Below are 18,100 nucleotides of genomic sequence, written 5' to 3'. Positions count from 1 at the left end.
CATTCTTCCTGCAGAAAGACATAAGGCACTATACAAGAAAAGACACATATCATAACCAATCCAATAACAAAAGAATGAAGTAAGCAAATTTATTTCCCAATCCTCTAAATAAAGCTCCAGTTCCCAGGAAATCCCAGTTCCCATCAATCTGTAAACTACCCACACTGAGCTAATGAGCCTGATTAGCTAAATCTGTCAGGGTAGGGACAGATTTTTGAATATCCCTTTGTTTATCAATATAGGTGCAACAGATAGTATTAATCACTTGACAAACATCACCTTCTTTGGCTAACATGCCCAAGGCCATCTGATTATTCAGAACAACTCCAGAAAGGGAGGAAACTTCTTGCTGAAGGACATTTATGGCTGTACTACTTTGATTTGCTGCCTTTGATAACTGAGGAAAGGCTGAGGACAAATTTCTCAAGTTCAGCAATTCCTAAACTTGGGAAAAGGAAATTAAAAAAATTTATCCCAGCCACTCCGTCTCAGGGGATGATGGTAACTCTCAATCTGTGATGGGGATGGATTTCCGGTGGAGCGCACTGTTAGCCTGCGTTTGGCCGCGCGTTTTCGACACGATATTTTTACCTCTTCTACAGTAAGGGGTAATAGCGCGTCGAAAACGCGCGGCCAACCCCGCCCCCCCCTCTCCCCGAAACGAATAGCTCCCGCAACATGCAAATTCATATTGATGGCCCTATTAGTTATTCCCGCACGATACAGAAAGTAAAATGTGCAGCGAAGCCGCACATTTTACTTTGAGAAATTAACGCCTGCCAAAGACTGGCTTAATTTCAGCCGGCACCGGAAAGTGTATAGAAAAGCAGAAAAAACTGCTTTTCTGTACAGCCTCCGACTTAATATCATAGCGATATTAAGTCGGAGGTCCCAAAATTAAAAAAAAAAAAAAAAAAATGAAAAATCTGCCCGTGGGTTGGAAGACGGACGCTCAATTTAGCCGGCGTCTGTTTTACGAACCCTGACAGCGGGCTGTCAGCGGGTTCGAGAACCGACGCTGGTAAAATTGAGCATCAGCTGTCAAACCCGCTGACAGCTGCTGCTCCTGTCAAAAAGGAGGCGCTAGGGATGCGCTAGTGTCACTAGCGCCTCCTTTTACCGTGGGCCCTCATTTACATACATTTATTTACTGGATCGCCCGCTTTTCCGCGAAGTTTTCTGTATTGGCCCGAACGTGAGGGAGTGATACTGGGCTTGGTACTTGTAAATAGCAAGAACATTTCTAACATCCAAGTAGGTGATCACTTGAACTCCAGTGGTCATCAAATAGTATAGTTTAGTACAAGGAGCCAAAGCCGGAAAGGGTTATACAAAAGTCAAGGTCCTGGACTTAAAATGGAGGAGTACCCTTAAGGGGAGGGGCTGGCAAGAGTGGGAAGATTTTCTGAAATGGAATGGATTAAACAAAGAGGAACCCTATAGTATGGGCAACAGTTCTTCATGTTAGAGAATTAGTTTTTCACAGAAAAGGTGATGGTGGCATGGAATGGGCCTGCCTGTGGAGGTGATGGAAAAAAACAGTAGCATAATTCAAGACAGCATAGGGCTGTAAACAAAGAAACCTTAGATGTGAGGTGAAAGTCTGAGATCAAGTGGGAGTCTAAGGAAGTGCAACGTGAAGGAAACTGGGTCCTTATCCACTGTTGTATTCTGTGTGTCTGTTAATAAAATTGGTGAAAGAGCTTGACCTTTGCATGATTGCCTTTCTGCCTTTGCCCTGACGTTAAACCACACTGTCTGCTGATCATTGGAGCTCTGATCACCTGTTTTTGAAACTAGAAACAGTTTCCCCATTTGTAAGTGCCCGGTCCAGTATTGTTGATTACTTTTTGGGGATTCTGGTTACAACTTGCTGGAGAGCCCTATTTTAGGGAATAGCCACTACTTATCACTGCCCGATAGCAGCAAGGGATCCTGTTTACTGTTTGGGTACTTGCCAGGTACTTGTGGCCTGGTTTGGCCTCTGTTGGAAACAGGATGATGGGCTTGATGGACCCTCGGTCTCACCCAGCATGGCATGTTATGTTGGGAGTTCAGGATGTCTTCAATTCGATTTTTCCAGATGGAATGCTCTGTTTATCATCAAGCAAATTAAAATCTCCTACCAGCATCGCCTTCTCCCTTTTTGGTAGCCGTATGAACGATTAATCAGTGTTGACCACACCCAAGTATTTCTGGGCTTTTTGGATAAGGATAGATTCATTTGAGATTGGAGGGTAAGGCTGGGTGTACTTTATTACTGCTTGGGTGCCTTGCGGATACCAAAATGGATTTAAAACCGCTTAACACCGCTTAAAACCGCTCTCTCTTCAGAGAGAGCGGTTTTAAGCGGTGTACCGCAGGGATCGGTGTTGGGACCGGTCCTTTTCAATATCTTTGTGAGCGACATTGCGGAAGGGATAGAAGGTAAGGTATGTCTTTTTGCGGATGACACTAAGATCTGCAACAGAGTGGACACGCCGGAAGGAGTGGAGAGAATGAGACGGGATTTAAGGAAGATGGAAGAGTGGTCGAAGATATGGCAGCTGACATTCAATGCCAAGAAGTGCAAAGTCATGCATATGGGGTGTGGAAATCCGAATGAACTGTATTCGATGGGGGGGAGAAAGGCTGATGTGCACGGAGCAGGAGAGAGACCTTGGGGTGATGGTGTCTAATGATCTGAAGTCGGCGAAACAATGTGACAAGGCGATAGCTAAAGCCAGAAGAATGCTGGGCTGCATAGAGAGAGGAATATCGAGTAAGAAAAGGGAAGTGATTATCCCCTTGTACAGGTCCTTGGTGAGACCTCACCTGGAGTATTGTGTTCAGTTCTGGAGACCGTATCTCCGAAGAGACAGAGACAAGATGGAGGCGGTCCAGAGAAGGGTGACCAAAAAGGTGGAAGGTCTTCATCAAATGACTTATGAGGAGAGATTGAAGAATCTAAATATGTACACCCTGGAGGAAAGGAGGAGCAGAGGTGATATGATACAGACTTTCAGATACTTGAAAGGTTTTAATGATCCAAAGACAACGACAAACCTTTTCCGTAGGAAAAAAATCAGCAGAACCAGGGGTCACGATTTGAAGCTCCAGGGAGGAAGACTTAGAACCAATGTCAGGAAGTATTTCTTCACGGAGAGGGTGGTGGATGCCTGGAATGCCCTTCCGAAGGATGTGGTGAAGACCAGAACTGTGAAGGACTTCAAAGGGGCGTGGGATAAACACTGTGGATCCATAAAGTCAAGAGGCCGCCAATGAAGAGTGGGTGACTCGCCAGAATGATGGCTACTGCCTGGACACAATACCCTTATTCAATAAACATACACATGCTTACTGTGACTCCAACATCGCTCTAAGCTTCAACAGCAAGAGGAAATGTGAAAAAAGGATTTGCACTTACAAAGAGGGGAGTAGCTGGCTTGTTACGGCGGTTACTACCCCAAAACAAATATGCCTGATACTTCACTTTCAATGCATATACAGCATAGCTCTCTGCTTCAACGGCAGGGGAGAAGAAAAAAGGGTTCGCACTCACAAAGCGGGGAGTAGCTGGCTTGTTACGGCGGTTACTACCCCAAACCAAATGTGCCTGATACTTCACTTTCCATGCATATCCAGCATGGCTCTTTGCTTCAACGGCATGGGAGAAAGACTGATACATCACGCATTTCCAGCATAGCTCTCTGCTTCTACAGCAGGGGAAAAGAAAAACTGATGCTTCACGCATATCCAGCATAGCTTCAACGGCAGGGGAGAAGAAAAAAGGATTCGCAATCACAAAGTGGGGAGTAGCTGGCTTGTTACGGCGGTTACTACCCCAAACCAAATGTGCCTGATACTTCACTTTCAATGCATATCCAGCATGGCTCTCTGCTTCAACGGCAGGGGAGAAAAAAACTGATACTTCACGCATATCCAGCATAGCTCCCTGCTTCAACGGCAGGGGAGAAGAAAAAACAACCAACAAGGGCTGTACAACATAGTCTGGGTAAAACAAATAAGCATGGGTGTAGCTTGCTTATTGCGGCGGTTACTACCCCTACTACCCCTAACTAATCAAGCTAGATATTTCACTTGGATGCAGCTCCATCACTGCTCTCTACATTAATGGTGGGGGTGGAAGGGAAATAGAACCAAGAGCTAAGAGAAACAGATAAGTATGAGAGAAAAAAATGTGTGAAGCTTGCTGGGCAGACTGGATGGGCCATTTGGTCTTCTTCTGCCGTCATTTCTATGTTTCTATGTTTCTATATTTATGAAAGTGACATGAGGGGATAGGGGAGAGGGTTTGTCTCTGTCTTAAAATTTCAGGAATGTTATATGTCGATATGGAGGGATGTTTCATCATTTTGGAGCTGAGTTTGTTCCTTGAATAAAATATATTAATTACAAAAAAAATCTGTATTCACCAATTCTGTCTGTAAATGGACAACGGTAGAATACACCGGTAAGCATGGATGTGCTATCTCCCCTTTCCAGGGTAGTCCACAGTGCAGCTTCCCTTCCCTAGATCCCTGCATTTATCTTGCATTCAAGTTATTGTTCTTGCACAAAGTGCTACTTTCTTCCCTTTTCTGACTAGCCTATCATTCAAAACAGATTATAACCGGTTGTGGCTATATCCTAGTTACAGGACTCACTAAACCATGTTTCTGTGGCAGCGAAAAAATAGAAATCTGTCTCTGGCTATAGGGAATAAAGTCTAAGAGGTAGATCTTCAAAAGTACGCTGGATTTTATAAGATATGCGCGTAGCCGTGCGTATCTTATAAAATCCGGGGTCGGCGCGCGCAAGGGGGTGCACATTTGTGCAACCTGCGCGTGCCGAGTCCAGCGCGCGCGCTGCCTGTTCCCTCCGAGGCCGCTCCGATTTCAGAGCGGCCTCGGAGGGAACTTTTCTTCGCCCTCCCCCCACCTTCCCCTACCTAACTCACCCCCCCGGCCCTATCTAAACCCCCCCTTACCTTTGTCGGCAAAGTTACGCCTGCTGAAAGCAGGCGTAACTTTGCGCATGTCGCCGGCAGCCCTGCTCCGTCCTCCGGTCCCGGGGGCTGGTCCGGAGGCCTCGACCACGCCCCTGGGCCGGCGCCACGCCCCTGGGCCCGCCCCCGAAACGCCGCGGCACGCCCCCGAAATGCCATGTCGTTTCGGGGACGCCCCGGACACGCCCCCTCCCGCCCATTTTCGAAAGCCCCGGGACTTACGCGTGTCCTGGGGCTTTACGCACGCCGGCGGCCTATGCAAAATAGGCGCGCGTAAATCTGGAAGGATTTACGCGCGCGACCCTTTTAAAATCCGCCCCTAAGATTTTATCACCTTGACTATGAACATTTATACTCAGAGCCTTCCACATATTGCTTATTCCCTTGTCTTCCCTCATATTCTCCCTTTTTTTCAGGTAGCTTTGAGATTGATTTTTTTTTTCACACTTTGCTCATTTGTTGGTTGGAGGTGATAACCTGAGTCTACCAGCATCCCATCCACTCACCCCTCTTCTCGATTTAACTCTTGTCAATTGGTGACCAAACTATTGCAGGCAACTACTACTATAAAATCTTTTTTCCCCTCTTAATAGAGCCTTAGTCCCTAAGAAAGTCTACACCCTTTTCTTTAAACCAGCTTTTCAGTCATGCATTTATTTTCTTTGTGCAACAAATTGGGTAACACCTCAGAAAATGCCACTTCTTGGCAAGTGCCTAGGAGCCCTTCCCCACTAATTTCTTGAACTCTTCTTGTGCCACTCTGACTTGATTCTTAACTATGTCATTTTTGATGACCTAATATAAATGTGCATCTTTTAAAAATTTGTATTATTACTTAAAATAATCCAATATATGTTTTCAGAAGTCTAAGTGACAGCTAAATGCTTGCAGAATTCCCTGGCCTAATCACTTGCCAGTTTAACCTACTTGTGCTAGCTTTCTGAAAATACAGGAGGTAATTTTCAAAAGGATTTACACACATAAATGGACTTTTAAACATTTCTACTTTTATGCACCTATCTCTTTTGAAAATTCACTCCATAGGGCTGAAGGTTTTATGCATGTAAATGGGCCTTTGAAAATTGCTACAATGTGTCTTTTACAGGCCTCTTTTTCAAAATTAACTCCATAATGTAGAAGTTGTTATAGCATCAGCTATATAGCAAAACAGCTATTAAAAGCTTTGCTACTACTGCATGAGTTGAAAGGACCGATAACCTATAAGTTACCTTTTTAAAACAGGATTACTTTTATCCCTGGTGCAATATTTATAAAGCTAAGGAGAAACAAGGTCAAAATGCTGCAGTAGGAAGTATTGTCGAAAAATACCCTGACTACTTATGCCTACTTCTTAACCAATCTTTGGACTCTGGTAAGTTCCCTGACTCATTAAAACAAACGTCAATATTGCCTATTTTAAAGAACAAAAAACTTCCATTTATGGATTTTTCTAACTTGAGACCTATCGCCACCTTATGCTCATTAGCAAAAATTTTGGAATCGGTAGTCTTATACCAGCTATAAGATTATTTATCCGAGCATGACATACTCCATCCGAGTCAGCATGGGTTCAGGAAGGGACATTCCACTGAGACTTTACTACTATCCTCTTTTGACACCTTCCTGAGAGGTTTCGATTCTTATACGGATTATGTAGTCATTTTATTAGATATCTCAGCAGCATTTGATACGCTGGACCATAAATTATTATTATCTGCCCTACAACTTATAGGTATCAAATCGACAGTTTTGAGCTGGTTCAGAAGCTTTCTCTCAAACCGTATCTGCCAAATTAATTTAGGCACCTTTTCTTCCCAAAAATATGCCCAATCAACCGGTGTTCCTCAGGGCTCCTCGTTGTCTCCAATATTGTTCAATATTTATCTTTTACCTTTGTGCCAAATTCTATCTGCACTGAATGTTCAGTTCAAACTTTATGCTGACGATATTCAGCTATTTGTTCCGTATAAGTCATCCTGGGCAGATACTTTTTCTCTGATCCAACTTTATATCAGTACAATTGAGCAATGGATGGCTCATAACCGTCTAAAGCTCAATAAAAAGAAAACAGAGCTTCTGTGTTTAAGCTTTATATCCAACCCTACCAACGCCCCACCAACTTGCTTAACCATAGGTACTGAAACCATACAGGTTACTAAATTAGCACGTAACCTCGGTGTATGGGTAGATACTAACTTATCACTAAAGCAACACATTTCAAAAGTGGTTAAAACTTCATTTTTCAAATTGCATGTTCTGAAAAGATTGTGGCCCCTTTTATTTTCTCATGATTATCGCTCAGTGCTTCAAGCACTGATTCTGTCTGGTCTAGACTATTGTAACGGCTTATATTTGGGATTGCCTGATTCTACTATTAAGCCTTTACAATTGATACTGAACTCGGCAGCTAGACTTCTTACCGGTACTCCATTAAAACATCACATCTCACCTATTCTGCACAAATTACACTGGCTTCCAGTTAAATATAGAATTCGTTATAAAATCATCATGTTAATCCATTCTCTGTTGAACAATAGTGACTCCACTTGGATGTGTTTCACTTTACATATCTATAAACCACAGAGAGAACTAAGATCTACAGGAAAACATTTATTGGAAATTCCCTCAGTGAAGAATGCGGCATTGAGTATAACAAGAAATAGAGCTTTCTCGGTTGCTGGCCCCATTCTGTGGAATGCATTGCCTGACTCGCTTAGGCTAATAAGCAGCCGGAAGGAATTTAAGAAGGCTTTAAAAACCTATTTCTTTCAAGAGGCTTTTAAAGATTTAGAAACATCTTAGCTAAGTAAATAAGACTAAATAAGTTTGTATTATATTATATTACTTTACTTATTCTTACTTTAAAATTTTTTAATGTAATTGGCCATTCTCTGTTTAGTCATCATTATTTTTATTGATTGCCTAAAATGTTGTATTTTTATTCATACCTATTTTACTGTTTTAAGTTTTATTTAGTATTAATTTTTAACCTTTTAACTGTTAAGGTTATTTACTGCTGTAAACCGTTTTGGTCAGTAAGCCTTACTGGAAAACAGTATATAAATTTGTTTAAATAAATAAATAAATAAATAAAAAAAATACAAATTCATGAACTCATGCTGTTTTGCAGTTTGATGCTGATAATAGTAATCTTTGGTTGGACATTTTCTGTTCATTTAACTGCTGGGTTTGGGGCCACTTTCACCTCAGCCCCTCAACTCTGTCAAAGTCAGAGTTGAACTAATGTAGTGCCCAAATAGAACACACTGCTGAAGATGCCATTGTTGGCTTTATTATATGTTTACACTAGTGATGATTTCGTCAGCATCCAACAGCTTTGTTTCTTTAGAGGGGACTGGCTTAGGTGGTACATTTTGTATGAATTTTTTTCAAACATAAAATCTAATTTTATAGTGGTGCAACGAGGGTAAGTAGACATTTCTTGTGAGAATAAAAAGATGAACATTCTCCTTTAAATATCAGAAAGTGATATTCTCTCTGTCAAGTTATTTTCTTAAGTACTATGTATAACTACATTACCTAATAGAGAATCAAATTAGATAAGACTGCTTGGATAGCTGTAGGCTCTGCGTCATGGAACTCGACGCCCTCTTGGGTGTTACTGACTCTGGTAATGGTACAACTTTAGTAACAAGAACAAGCTTCCACTCAATGTGTCTGCTTTTATTTTTGCTGCAAAAGAGAAATGTAACATCTGACAAAAAGTTGTTTTGAAAATAGAAATTAGAGAAAAGAATTCCAAGTTCTGGTTTAAAACGGTGCTATGCCTTTTGTTACTGAGTATATTAATCCTATATTTGTCACTTCTCTTTTTATTTGTTGCATTATCTACTACTTATATTTTTTTGTATATGTATATACATATGATATAATATGGAGGTTGCTTTAGCACTAACCAGGAGGACTACTTTGTCTTCCCTCCAGAGCCTGGACGTGTCTCCTCAGGTAGAAACCAGCTCAAATGCTGCTTCTCCCTTGACTCGTTTTTCTGACCAGCGTTCTACTGCTGCTGTAGTTTACCCTTTAAGCATGCCTTTCACTAACCATTTCGTAGCTGCGGAGGAAAAATCCGCTTGAAAGCTTGACTCCTGCCAACCCCTTTTATAATTCTCTGCATAACAACCCTTTCTTTGAGCATCTCCTATCTGAAAAGGTACTAAATTCTCCTTCACCTGCTCACTTTTTCTCTAGTTTTCATTCTGGGTCTCCTGCTACTGCAGAAGCTGCTGAAAGCATTTCTCCCTTTGAGGATTACTGTCCGTCTGCCTCCACCAATTCTCAGGAAAGAAAGGAGGACAATGAAGGTTCTGCGCCAGACAATTCTACAGTATCCCAAGGATTTAAACCTTTTCAAGACCTCAACCCCTTTGCTGCTTCACTCACGTCTGAATGGGACGAGTCCTTTGATTCCTTTGCAACAAGCAGACTTAAACAAGAAGTTAATTGCCCAAGACCTTCGGCCTCTTTAACCTCGGAGGACATTTTGAAAGTAAGCTGTGCTGGCCCTTGTGATGATTCTTTAAATATTTCATGGTCTGGAAGTTCGGAGAAAGTAGTTCAAGAATTAGATATAAAGGAAAACGAGTGGGGAGAAATGAAACGTACTAAACTACAAAGTGTTGATGAACTGCCTGTTACTCCAGAGTCTTGTTCGGAAGCCACTGCTGTGCAGATAACAGAGACCATTTTGCCGCGTACCAAACCAAAGGTTCACATTCCTACAAGCTTTTTAGATGAGAATGATAAGCCTAAAGTTCTTCAAATTACGTCAGCAAGACTGAGACCATTACCAGAAACTAAAGGTCAAGTTGCATTCACCTTGGAGGATGGCATAAATGCACCTGAGGGAAGAAACACTTTGAATGAGAACAAATTATACAAATATGCCCCTCCAAGTCTTGGTGTTCTTAAAGAAACAAATCATTTGACTGGTCTTCCTAAATCAACCCAGAGAACTTCCTTAGAGACTCCTGTGAAGGTCGTTTCCGAGAAACCTGAGAATATCTCTGCCATCCCATCACAGATCCTAAAAGCCCAGATGACTGAGTCGTTACCAGTTACAGTTCACCAGCGTATCAGTGAGGTGGAGATAAATCTCAACCGTGTTAGTGACTGGAGTTTTAGAAAACAAGAAGCTGCTATTGATTATACAACTGTGAACCATGTGCTTGAGACAAGTACACTTGAGCCACAGTCATCTGTAATGTCAGAGGACGCCTATAATAAACACTCTAATTTTGCTGAAGTAAACATTGCTTCCCCTCTGGAGACTGAGGCACTTGAAAAGGAAGGAGATGTTAAAAGAGACTCGGGTAATGGACTAGAGACCAGTTCACAAATGTCGATGTTGCCACCAAAACCTCCAAGGTGCTTTACATCATTTGCTTTTGAAGGCAAAGATGCCAAGACAGAATTGGATAAGCAAACAAGTAATCAAGACAACGAGGAAAGGGGTAAAGGTGAAAAACAAGTTGAGAGCCCAAAGGAGAAAGTTGAGGAGCAAAACATTATGACAAACAGAGAAAGGGTCTCCCTTGTGACTCCAGACCCACCTGTGTTTGAAGCAGTAATTGAAGTAAAATCTGAGAGGCGATCCTCCATCAGCGAGGACACCAAATCCACCTGTAATTTGGAGGAACAAGATAATGAGCTTAAAAGGCAGGCCACCTCTAATAGGGAAAACATGTTAGATGTAAATGAGGCAACTGAGGCTGAGCAGTTCAAGACATGCCTTTCAAAATTCTCACTAGACAGATTAGACCTGTTAAGTGCTGAAGACAATTCAAATAAATTGGATGTTTTTGAGCATCACCTTAATTCTGACTTAATTGATGATGACCAGTCAAAATGTATCAAATTAGACATTAGTGGACAAAGGAAAGATTTGCAAATTAACTTTTTGCAGTCTACATCATTGGTCATAAGTGGAAAGGAAGGTATCCCTGAGAAGCTTGATGCCAATAGGAAGAAAAATGATGAATCAAGTTTATTTTTCTGGTCTGCTTTGGAGGAACAGCAACAATTGCCAATGAAACATACTTTTGAGCAAGATCAGCACTACTATAATAAACTTGAAGAAATTATTTCAGAAGATCTCAGGTCTAGTGCAGTACTGAAAAATAACTGTTTATACAGTGATAAACATGAGGAAGGAGACTATCCAAAAACTCAAATTAGTAAAACGCATGGCCAAACCACTGAACACACAATTTACTCTCCTAGCGTATCAGTAGACAGTGTGCTGGAAATAGAACAACAAAACAAAGGACATGGAGATGAATTAGTAAACAAGTCAGGGCTTTCTCTAAATCAGAAATCTGAATTATCAGATGGTACGGTTGTAGATTGCAAGAATGCAGAGTTTTGGAGATTAGAATCAGATCTGGGAGAACTGGGGTGCAATAAAGGAGACGCGCTTACACCCGTGAATCCCTTTGTACCAGCTGATGGAGCTCCTTTGTCTAGTCAGAACAACCCCTTTGTAGAAAGGACATTGAGCATTTCCTCAACTCACTCTGCATCGCCGGATATTTCCTTTCAAGAAGATTTGTGCTTCAAGGATCTTCACCGGAAGGCTGCACCACATGGCCCTCGAGCTCACAACTTCCTTGAAGACAGACTGTTTACATCACCATTCCTGCATGATGGCCGGCCTTTGGCTTCCTCCACTCCTTCCCTTGTGGTTGCAGAAAGTCATAAACTATCTAATTTCCCTTCACCTGTCATATCATGTGCAACCTATGGACCTCCTGCATTGACCGCCGAGGCAGCAAACCTTTCCTCCTCCTCCTCCTCCCATTCGCCTCCATCCAGTGGTGTGAAAGCCTCGGTCCTCAAGGTTTTGCCCCAGGAGACACAGCCGGCTGAGAAACTGTCTTTGCAGCAGAGGATCAGGTGAGCTTTCTGGGGGGAAGAAATGTACGAAATAGTAACTAAATTAACAAACAGCTTCATATTATATATATATTTTTTCTTTTTTTAAGAGCACTGGCCACCGCCTGTACATAAGTTAAAGTGAAGTTTGCTAAGACAGCACATAGTAAGTGGGAACAGTATGGAGGATGATAACTGCTCACTAGTGACGTGGATACACAGAAGTGGTTATCACCAGAGGAGATGGGGGCAGAGCAGCTTTTGTGTTATCTAGAGTTTTTAGTGTGTTATGATAGCTTTTTAAAAGATGAAAAAAAAAAGATGATAGCACATGAGTTTTCAAGACCACACAGGTCCCTTCTTCAAATGTCAGGATGACTTAAGGCGTACATAAGTGGCTGGATAACATGAGCTTGTCATAGTGGTCCGATTTTATATGGGTAACCAGGTAAATAAAATGATAGAATTGTGCCCAGCATCTTTCTCCTGCTCCTTTGGGCTTCTGGTTCAGTTAGAAAGTAGTTCCATGCTAGGAGAATTCATTGTAGCTACCTAGAATTTTCTGCCATTTTTATTCCTCCTCATCCCCTCCTCCCCCCACCTCATCTAGTCCAGCGATTGCACTGACACACTTCTGGGTGAGAGAAACATATTGCAGTTCCCTTCAGAATCCAAAAAAATTAAACTTTATCCAGCTAGTACATGTCACTCTTCAGTTGTGACTAGAGTTCCCTCACCAGAGCAGTAAACCCCGCATTTGCAGCATCCCCAGGCTAATGATCGTAAACTGGCTTCAGGAACCTGACCCCCCAGGTCTTTGTGCACAGCGCTACTGGTGGTTGGCCTAAGAGGTGTGTGTTTGTTTGGGTCAAAGTGCAACTATTAGTAGCCTAGACTAATGATGAAGACTCTACGTTTCCCACAACTCTGCCAATGTTTGTCATTCCTGTTCTGTAATTCTTGTTTCAGGCTAATTTTGACCTATTTTAAAGAACTATCAGTTGTGCGTTTATAATATGGGTATATATTTACTGGGACCTAGTATAGTGACCACCATGCTTATTTCATAACTGAGCCAAGCCATCAGACACACAAGACTGGAGGACTTTACAATTGTATCACTTAGTTCTCTATTAAAGATGTGCATTTGTTTTCAGTCATTTCAGTAGTGTTCATGTAAACTTGTTATGCACCTAAAATATGATTTCAAGCATATAAAATGGCATTTACATTTATAAACTACCAAAATGAATGAAACAAAATGAAAAAAAAATCAGCCAAAAAGATAAAAAGCTAGAAGAAACGAACAAACGAAATTGAAAATATTTGGGGGGCCAAAATGAATGGACAAACTGAAAATTTCTTTTGTATTTTTTTCTATTGCTTATGATAATTTTTCTGAACTTAAGGACCTTAATGAAGTCAATTTATTGATGAAACTAGGAGGACATTTTTAAACATTTTTTTTTCCATCTTAAACCTTGTGAATCAGTTGGCAAAATCATTGTGGTCTGTCAAATCTCATTTTGGCAAAGGTGTAGCATGCCTTTGCTCAGTGCTGATTTTCTGCTACATTACAACCTGAAACCTTTTGAACTTGCTTCCTTTCCTCTGTTGGGGGAAAAACCAGGGAAAAGTGGAAGGTGGTTGCTGCTAGTTGACCTGGCCCAGAACTTTTTTTTTTTTTTTTTTAATTTTTAAAAAATGACCACTGCCTTGATTTTTGTATCCAGATAAGGCCTACCATAGTTAATTTTGCACCTGATAATACAAATATTCACCTTTGTTGTCATCCCTATGGTACATAGAGAGAGAGCCATAATATACACTCGACTATAGACTACACATCATTCTTCAGTGTTCAAAAACAGCAGTGCTTGAAATAGAAGGCTTCTCAGCCCACTAAAATCCTTGGAGAGACCTGGATTCTTTGCAGTTTATAATTTGTTTTAATTTTGAGAATTTTAAGAAACCTTCACTGTAATGCAGTACACTAAATGCCCATTATGCTATTAAACTATAGTGATCTCATTAAAGGACCGATGTACCAAACTACATTAACATGCGTATTAACAGAAGACGTGAATGAGATGCAGATGAGGCATGGGTTTCCACAGATGGCAAATTATGCTGCTAATGTGGACAGTAACGCGAAATCTTAACCACACCGCCTTGAATTGTAATTATGTTCTTGGCTTTAATGTGTTTAATTTGTGTTGCATTATGTGTGTTTAGTCATGCAGACTTTTGCATGAGCTGCTTTGCATTCTTTTGCATCTCATGCAAGCTAGCTTATACATGTTAGCACTGTTAACGCATATTAACTGCTTGCAATGGATAACTGCAGGCATCAGTGTTTATGTTGCCATGCTTTTGCACATTGACCCTTGAATCAGTAGTCAGGTGCTCATGGAATGGCTGTGAGCTCTCTCCATTAAGAATGACAATACATCTAGTAATTAAGTGTGATGCATATGATCAAATCTCCTACCTAAAATGCTTAACAAATATGAACACATTACTATACAATCAGTACTTCTTTGTAGATTTTTATTGAGGTCCATATTCAAAAGGGTTTATACAGCTAAGTTCAGGACTTAACCAGATAAACCCCCAGTGATAATATCCTCCCCCGCTGAATGGCTTAGAATTAGCCGGGTAAAAAGGGCAGAGCAGGGGCGTTCCGGGGTGTGGGAAATAAATTTACTCAGCTACGACTGAATATAGACACTGGCAGGTAAAGTTATCTGCCTAACTCTGTACAGCAAAAATAGTCCTAAAGATTGATGGATAAATGCCAAATCCTCTCTTCCCCCCCCCACACACACACATGCATATATTACAGAAGTGGTAGAGCAGCCACAGAGGAGCCTGCTTCCTCTTGATCCTCTCCCACCCTCTAAATACACCCTTAACCTCTGAACTTCCTATCACTAAACCCCCAAAAGGGTTAGTGAAAGCCAGCGGGAGGAGAAACTTCTCTCTCTTGCTGGCTTGAAAAAAAAAAAAAAAAAAGCAGAATAGCTGAGGACTGTACTGGCATTTAATATTCCTTTATTAACTTTGATCGTCAATGCTGGGACCAATTCCCTTTTCAGGATGCTACTTAAAATTTGGGAGGGAGAAGGGTTCCTCTGCGGCTGCAGCTCAGCTTCTGAAATTTGGGGTTTTAAACCTATTTTCAGTTAAGCCAGCTAAGCAGCAGAGTTAACGACGGATAAACTTTTATCCGGGTAACGTCAGCCAAGCGTATTCAGTGGGAGATCCGTCCCGCTGAATATATTTGGCTGACGTTACCCGGATAACTTTGGTCGGCTTACTGACCCGGTGGGTTTATTTTCCTCCACTTTTAAAAACGGGAGTGATTACAAAGTTTTTTTATTTCTGTCTTCTGTTCTTTGTATTTACGTTATAAATGGAATTCAAAAACAGTGACCAAATTGCATCCTATTTATTCTTTTCTGCTGGCAGTCGGTTTTTCCATTGATTTGATATAGCCCCAGATTTTTGCTTTACTTGGCAGCTAATTGCTTTTTTTTTTCCGTTTGCGGCGATCATACTTTCCACTGCCAGCGCTGGAGTGATTAATTTGGATTGAGAGACAGCTCTGTCAGTTACAGGATTTGCTTGTTGCTTTAATTTGCTTTAAGTACTTCTGGAGAAGCGCATTCCTTCCTGGCCACTTCCTCCTCTCCAGCACCTCGCTGAGTCACTTTTGTTTTTGCTAGCGTGCGTGGCGGTGTATGTTCCACTCCTCCCGTGTAAAATTCTGTAACTCTTTTTAAGGAATGGCACATAAATCGGCGCACAGTTCTATCGTTTCAAAGTTGGCAGTTTCAACTACTTAGAAACTAAATGGTTTACTCTTTAAATGCAAAAGGGGGGAGGCAAGGGGGGGCCCAGAGCTTTTCGTTGCCGGCAGGGAGCCCCGTGCGGCAAGGCAGGGTGACTTCAGATGGACTCGGACCAAAGCTTGAGGCATGCAAGCAGAAAGCGCCAAAGTCAGCCCCACAGCTGATAGGGCCAGGTTAAATAGAGATTAAACAGCAACTTTACCTACCATTTAATATTCTTAGTAATGATCCTCCTTTATCTTGTATTGGTGGCATGAATGGGCAGAAATTTTTTTTTTTTTAACTTACCAAAGGAATACGGTAAAGCAATAAATCTTAAAACCCTTTTCCCCTCTTTTCCCTAATCTTGAGCTTCCAAAGGGCTGCAAATCCAGCTGCTGTGGAATTTGACACACAGCCACTGTTTGAACAGAAGTAGTTCAGTTGCTGCTTTTCGAACAGGTAACATTAGGACAAGAGATCCCCAGGAGCTTCTTTGGTGCTGAGGCTCAGGCTGAGTCTCTGCTCAGGGGTCGCCAGGAAAGAAGTGGGTTGTTGATACAGCAGTATTGAGCGGGAAATGTCTGCCACTGAATTCCTCTTTCCAGCAAATGCTCCGCTGCACTGTGAGTGTGACGGGATATTAGGAGATAGTACGGTGTGTGTAAAGCCTTATCTGTTTGTGGCAACCAAATTATGTCCTGGAGCACATAGTATGGAATATAATGCTCTACGATTTGAATCCGTGCTTTCTTACAAAGGGTATGAACAAAAAAAAATACCTCCAGACAGGCGGTTTAATCTGACCTGCCCTTTAATCTAGTTTTCTACAACACTGTTCTTGAAATTCTTGGTGTTTTGTTATCTCAGAAACCCCCTAAAACCATTTTTTTGCACCCTTTTTGAATCTCCATTGAAACTGCAATGGGTAACGTTCCAACCGACTCCCTCACAGGCTTCCTGCTTTGGATACATTTAAAAAGTTTTTATGAGTTTTTGCCGCCTCTGGCCAACTTCTTTTCAAATTCTCTCTTAGCCCTCTCAATCTTCATAACTGCATTCTACACATCTTCCAAAGTGATATTACTGGGGGTAGGAATTGACAATTCAACCATGATTGAAGTTCAGTAGCTTAGGCACAGGTACGGGTTTCTCAACCAAATTGGCCTTCACCCGAGGAGGGCTTGCTCCTCAATGATTCAGTGCTCCCGCAGTTCTCATTGCTCCCAAGGCATTGAGTGCCTTCATATTGGAGGCCTTTCCGGCCCAGACAAAGTGCTCTAGTATTTGGGCTAGAGATTGCGGTGGACCTCAGTTGATCCTGGAGTTAGAATGATTTTCTCAGGCACAATAGATACAAAGGATATATTAATCCCAAGGAATGCATGCAGTGCTTTCTCAGATAAAGAAAAGGTCTGTGGGTGCTGGTGGGGAGCATTCATGGGACTTAGAACATCTTCCCTGACATAGGAGCAAGTATGGGGGTGTAAGTACTAACTCTTCCCTATAATATGCGCAGAAAGGTCTATGGTTTTCTTAACATTATCTGAAGCCTGTCTCTCTGGGACAAACTCTGTCTGATTTTTACATATAACGCAGGGAAGGTATCGCCCCCAACTTCCTCACCCAGTACTTTAGCATAATGTTACAATGATTCTGACTCATAGGAGCCATATGTAACAGGGTACGTATCTTCTTTGCGCATTACTTGAAATTATTGCATTTCCTGTTGTATCTCATAGTGATTCATCTTCCAATGTGTAAAATATTTTTTGCCTATCTAGGTACCTAGGTCTTTGCCAGTTTGTTTTAGTTTGCCACTGGACTTTTGCCAGATTTTATAATTTGATAGTGTTTCAACTTTCTCTTGTGAGGAAATTGCTGATTTCAGTTCCATGTATTCATGAATCTACGTATGGAATACATAATTTTCCAATTTTGATATGGTTTGTCCCAATGCATTATCTTATTAAAATGCAAAGGCTTTATTTAATTTATTTAAAAGTTTGGGTATCCATGTCATGACTACAGTTGAACAGCTGTTTAAATCCTACCTCCTCCTTATGTGCGTTTCTACTTCTGTTTCTTTGGTGGAAATTGAATCTGTCATTAGGGACACACCTTCCACCCTAGCAGACCTCTGCAGCAGCTGTTATCTGGTTGTGAAAACCACTTGTTCTTTTTAAAATAGTTTTATTTTTCCCCCATCTTCTGGGGGTTATAATTAAGGGTCATTTTGTTTTTCCTATGCGTCTGTCTTTATGACATCCGTGTAGATGAAAAGCCAGCAGTCTGCTGCACGTATTGGATTTATCACCCGCCTTTTTTGAATACAAAATTCACTGAGGTTTACAGTACATTAAAAAGAACATGTGAGGAAAGGTCA

At 41.5% G+C, this 18,100-nt stretch overlaps 1 protein-coding gene across 2 annotated transcripts in view; it reads left to right on the top strand.

Annotated features, from left to right (window-relative positions):
* The window catches only part of RAB11FIP5 (RAB11 family interacting protein 5), a 265,942-nt gene that overhangs the window by 209,663 nt on the left and 38,179 nt on the right, over positions 1-18,100 (top strand). For both annotated transcript variants that reach the window (XM_029594593.1, XM_029594602.1), the window contains exon 4: positions 9,200-11,902. In XM_029594593.1, coding sequence (XP_029450453.1) covers positions 9,200-11,902 — 2,703 coding nt within the window. The remainder of the gene's footprint in view (positions 1-9,199; positions 11,903-18,100) is intronic.

Source organism: Rhinatrema bivittatum, chromosome 1 (assembly GCF_901001135.1).
Source record: "Rhinatrema bivittatum chromosome 1, aRhiBiv1.1, whole genome shotgun sequence".
Lineage (NCBI taxonomy): Eukaryota > Metazoa > Chordata > Amphibia > Gymnophiona > Rhinatrematidae > Rhinatrema > Rhinatrema bivittatum.
Note: the sequence above shows the minus strand (reverse complement) of the source record. Positions and strands in the feature narration are given on the sequence as shown.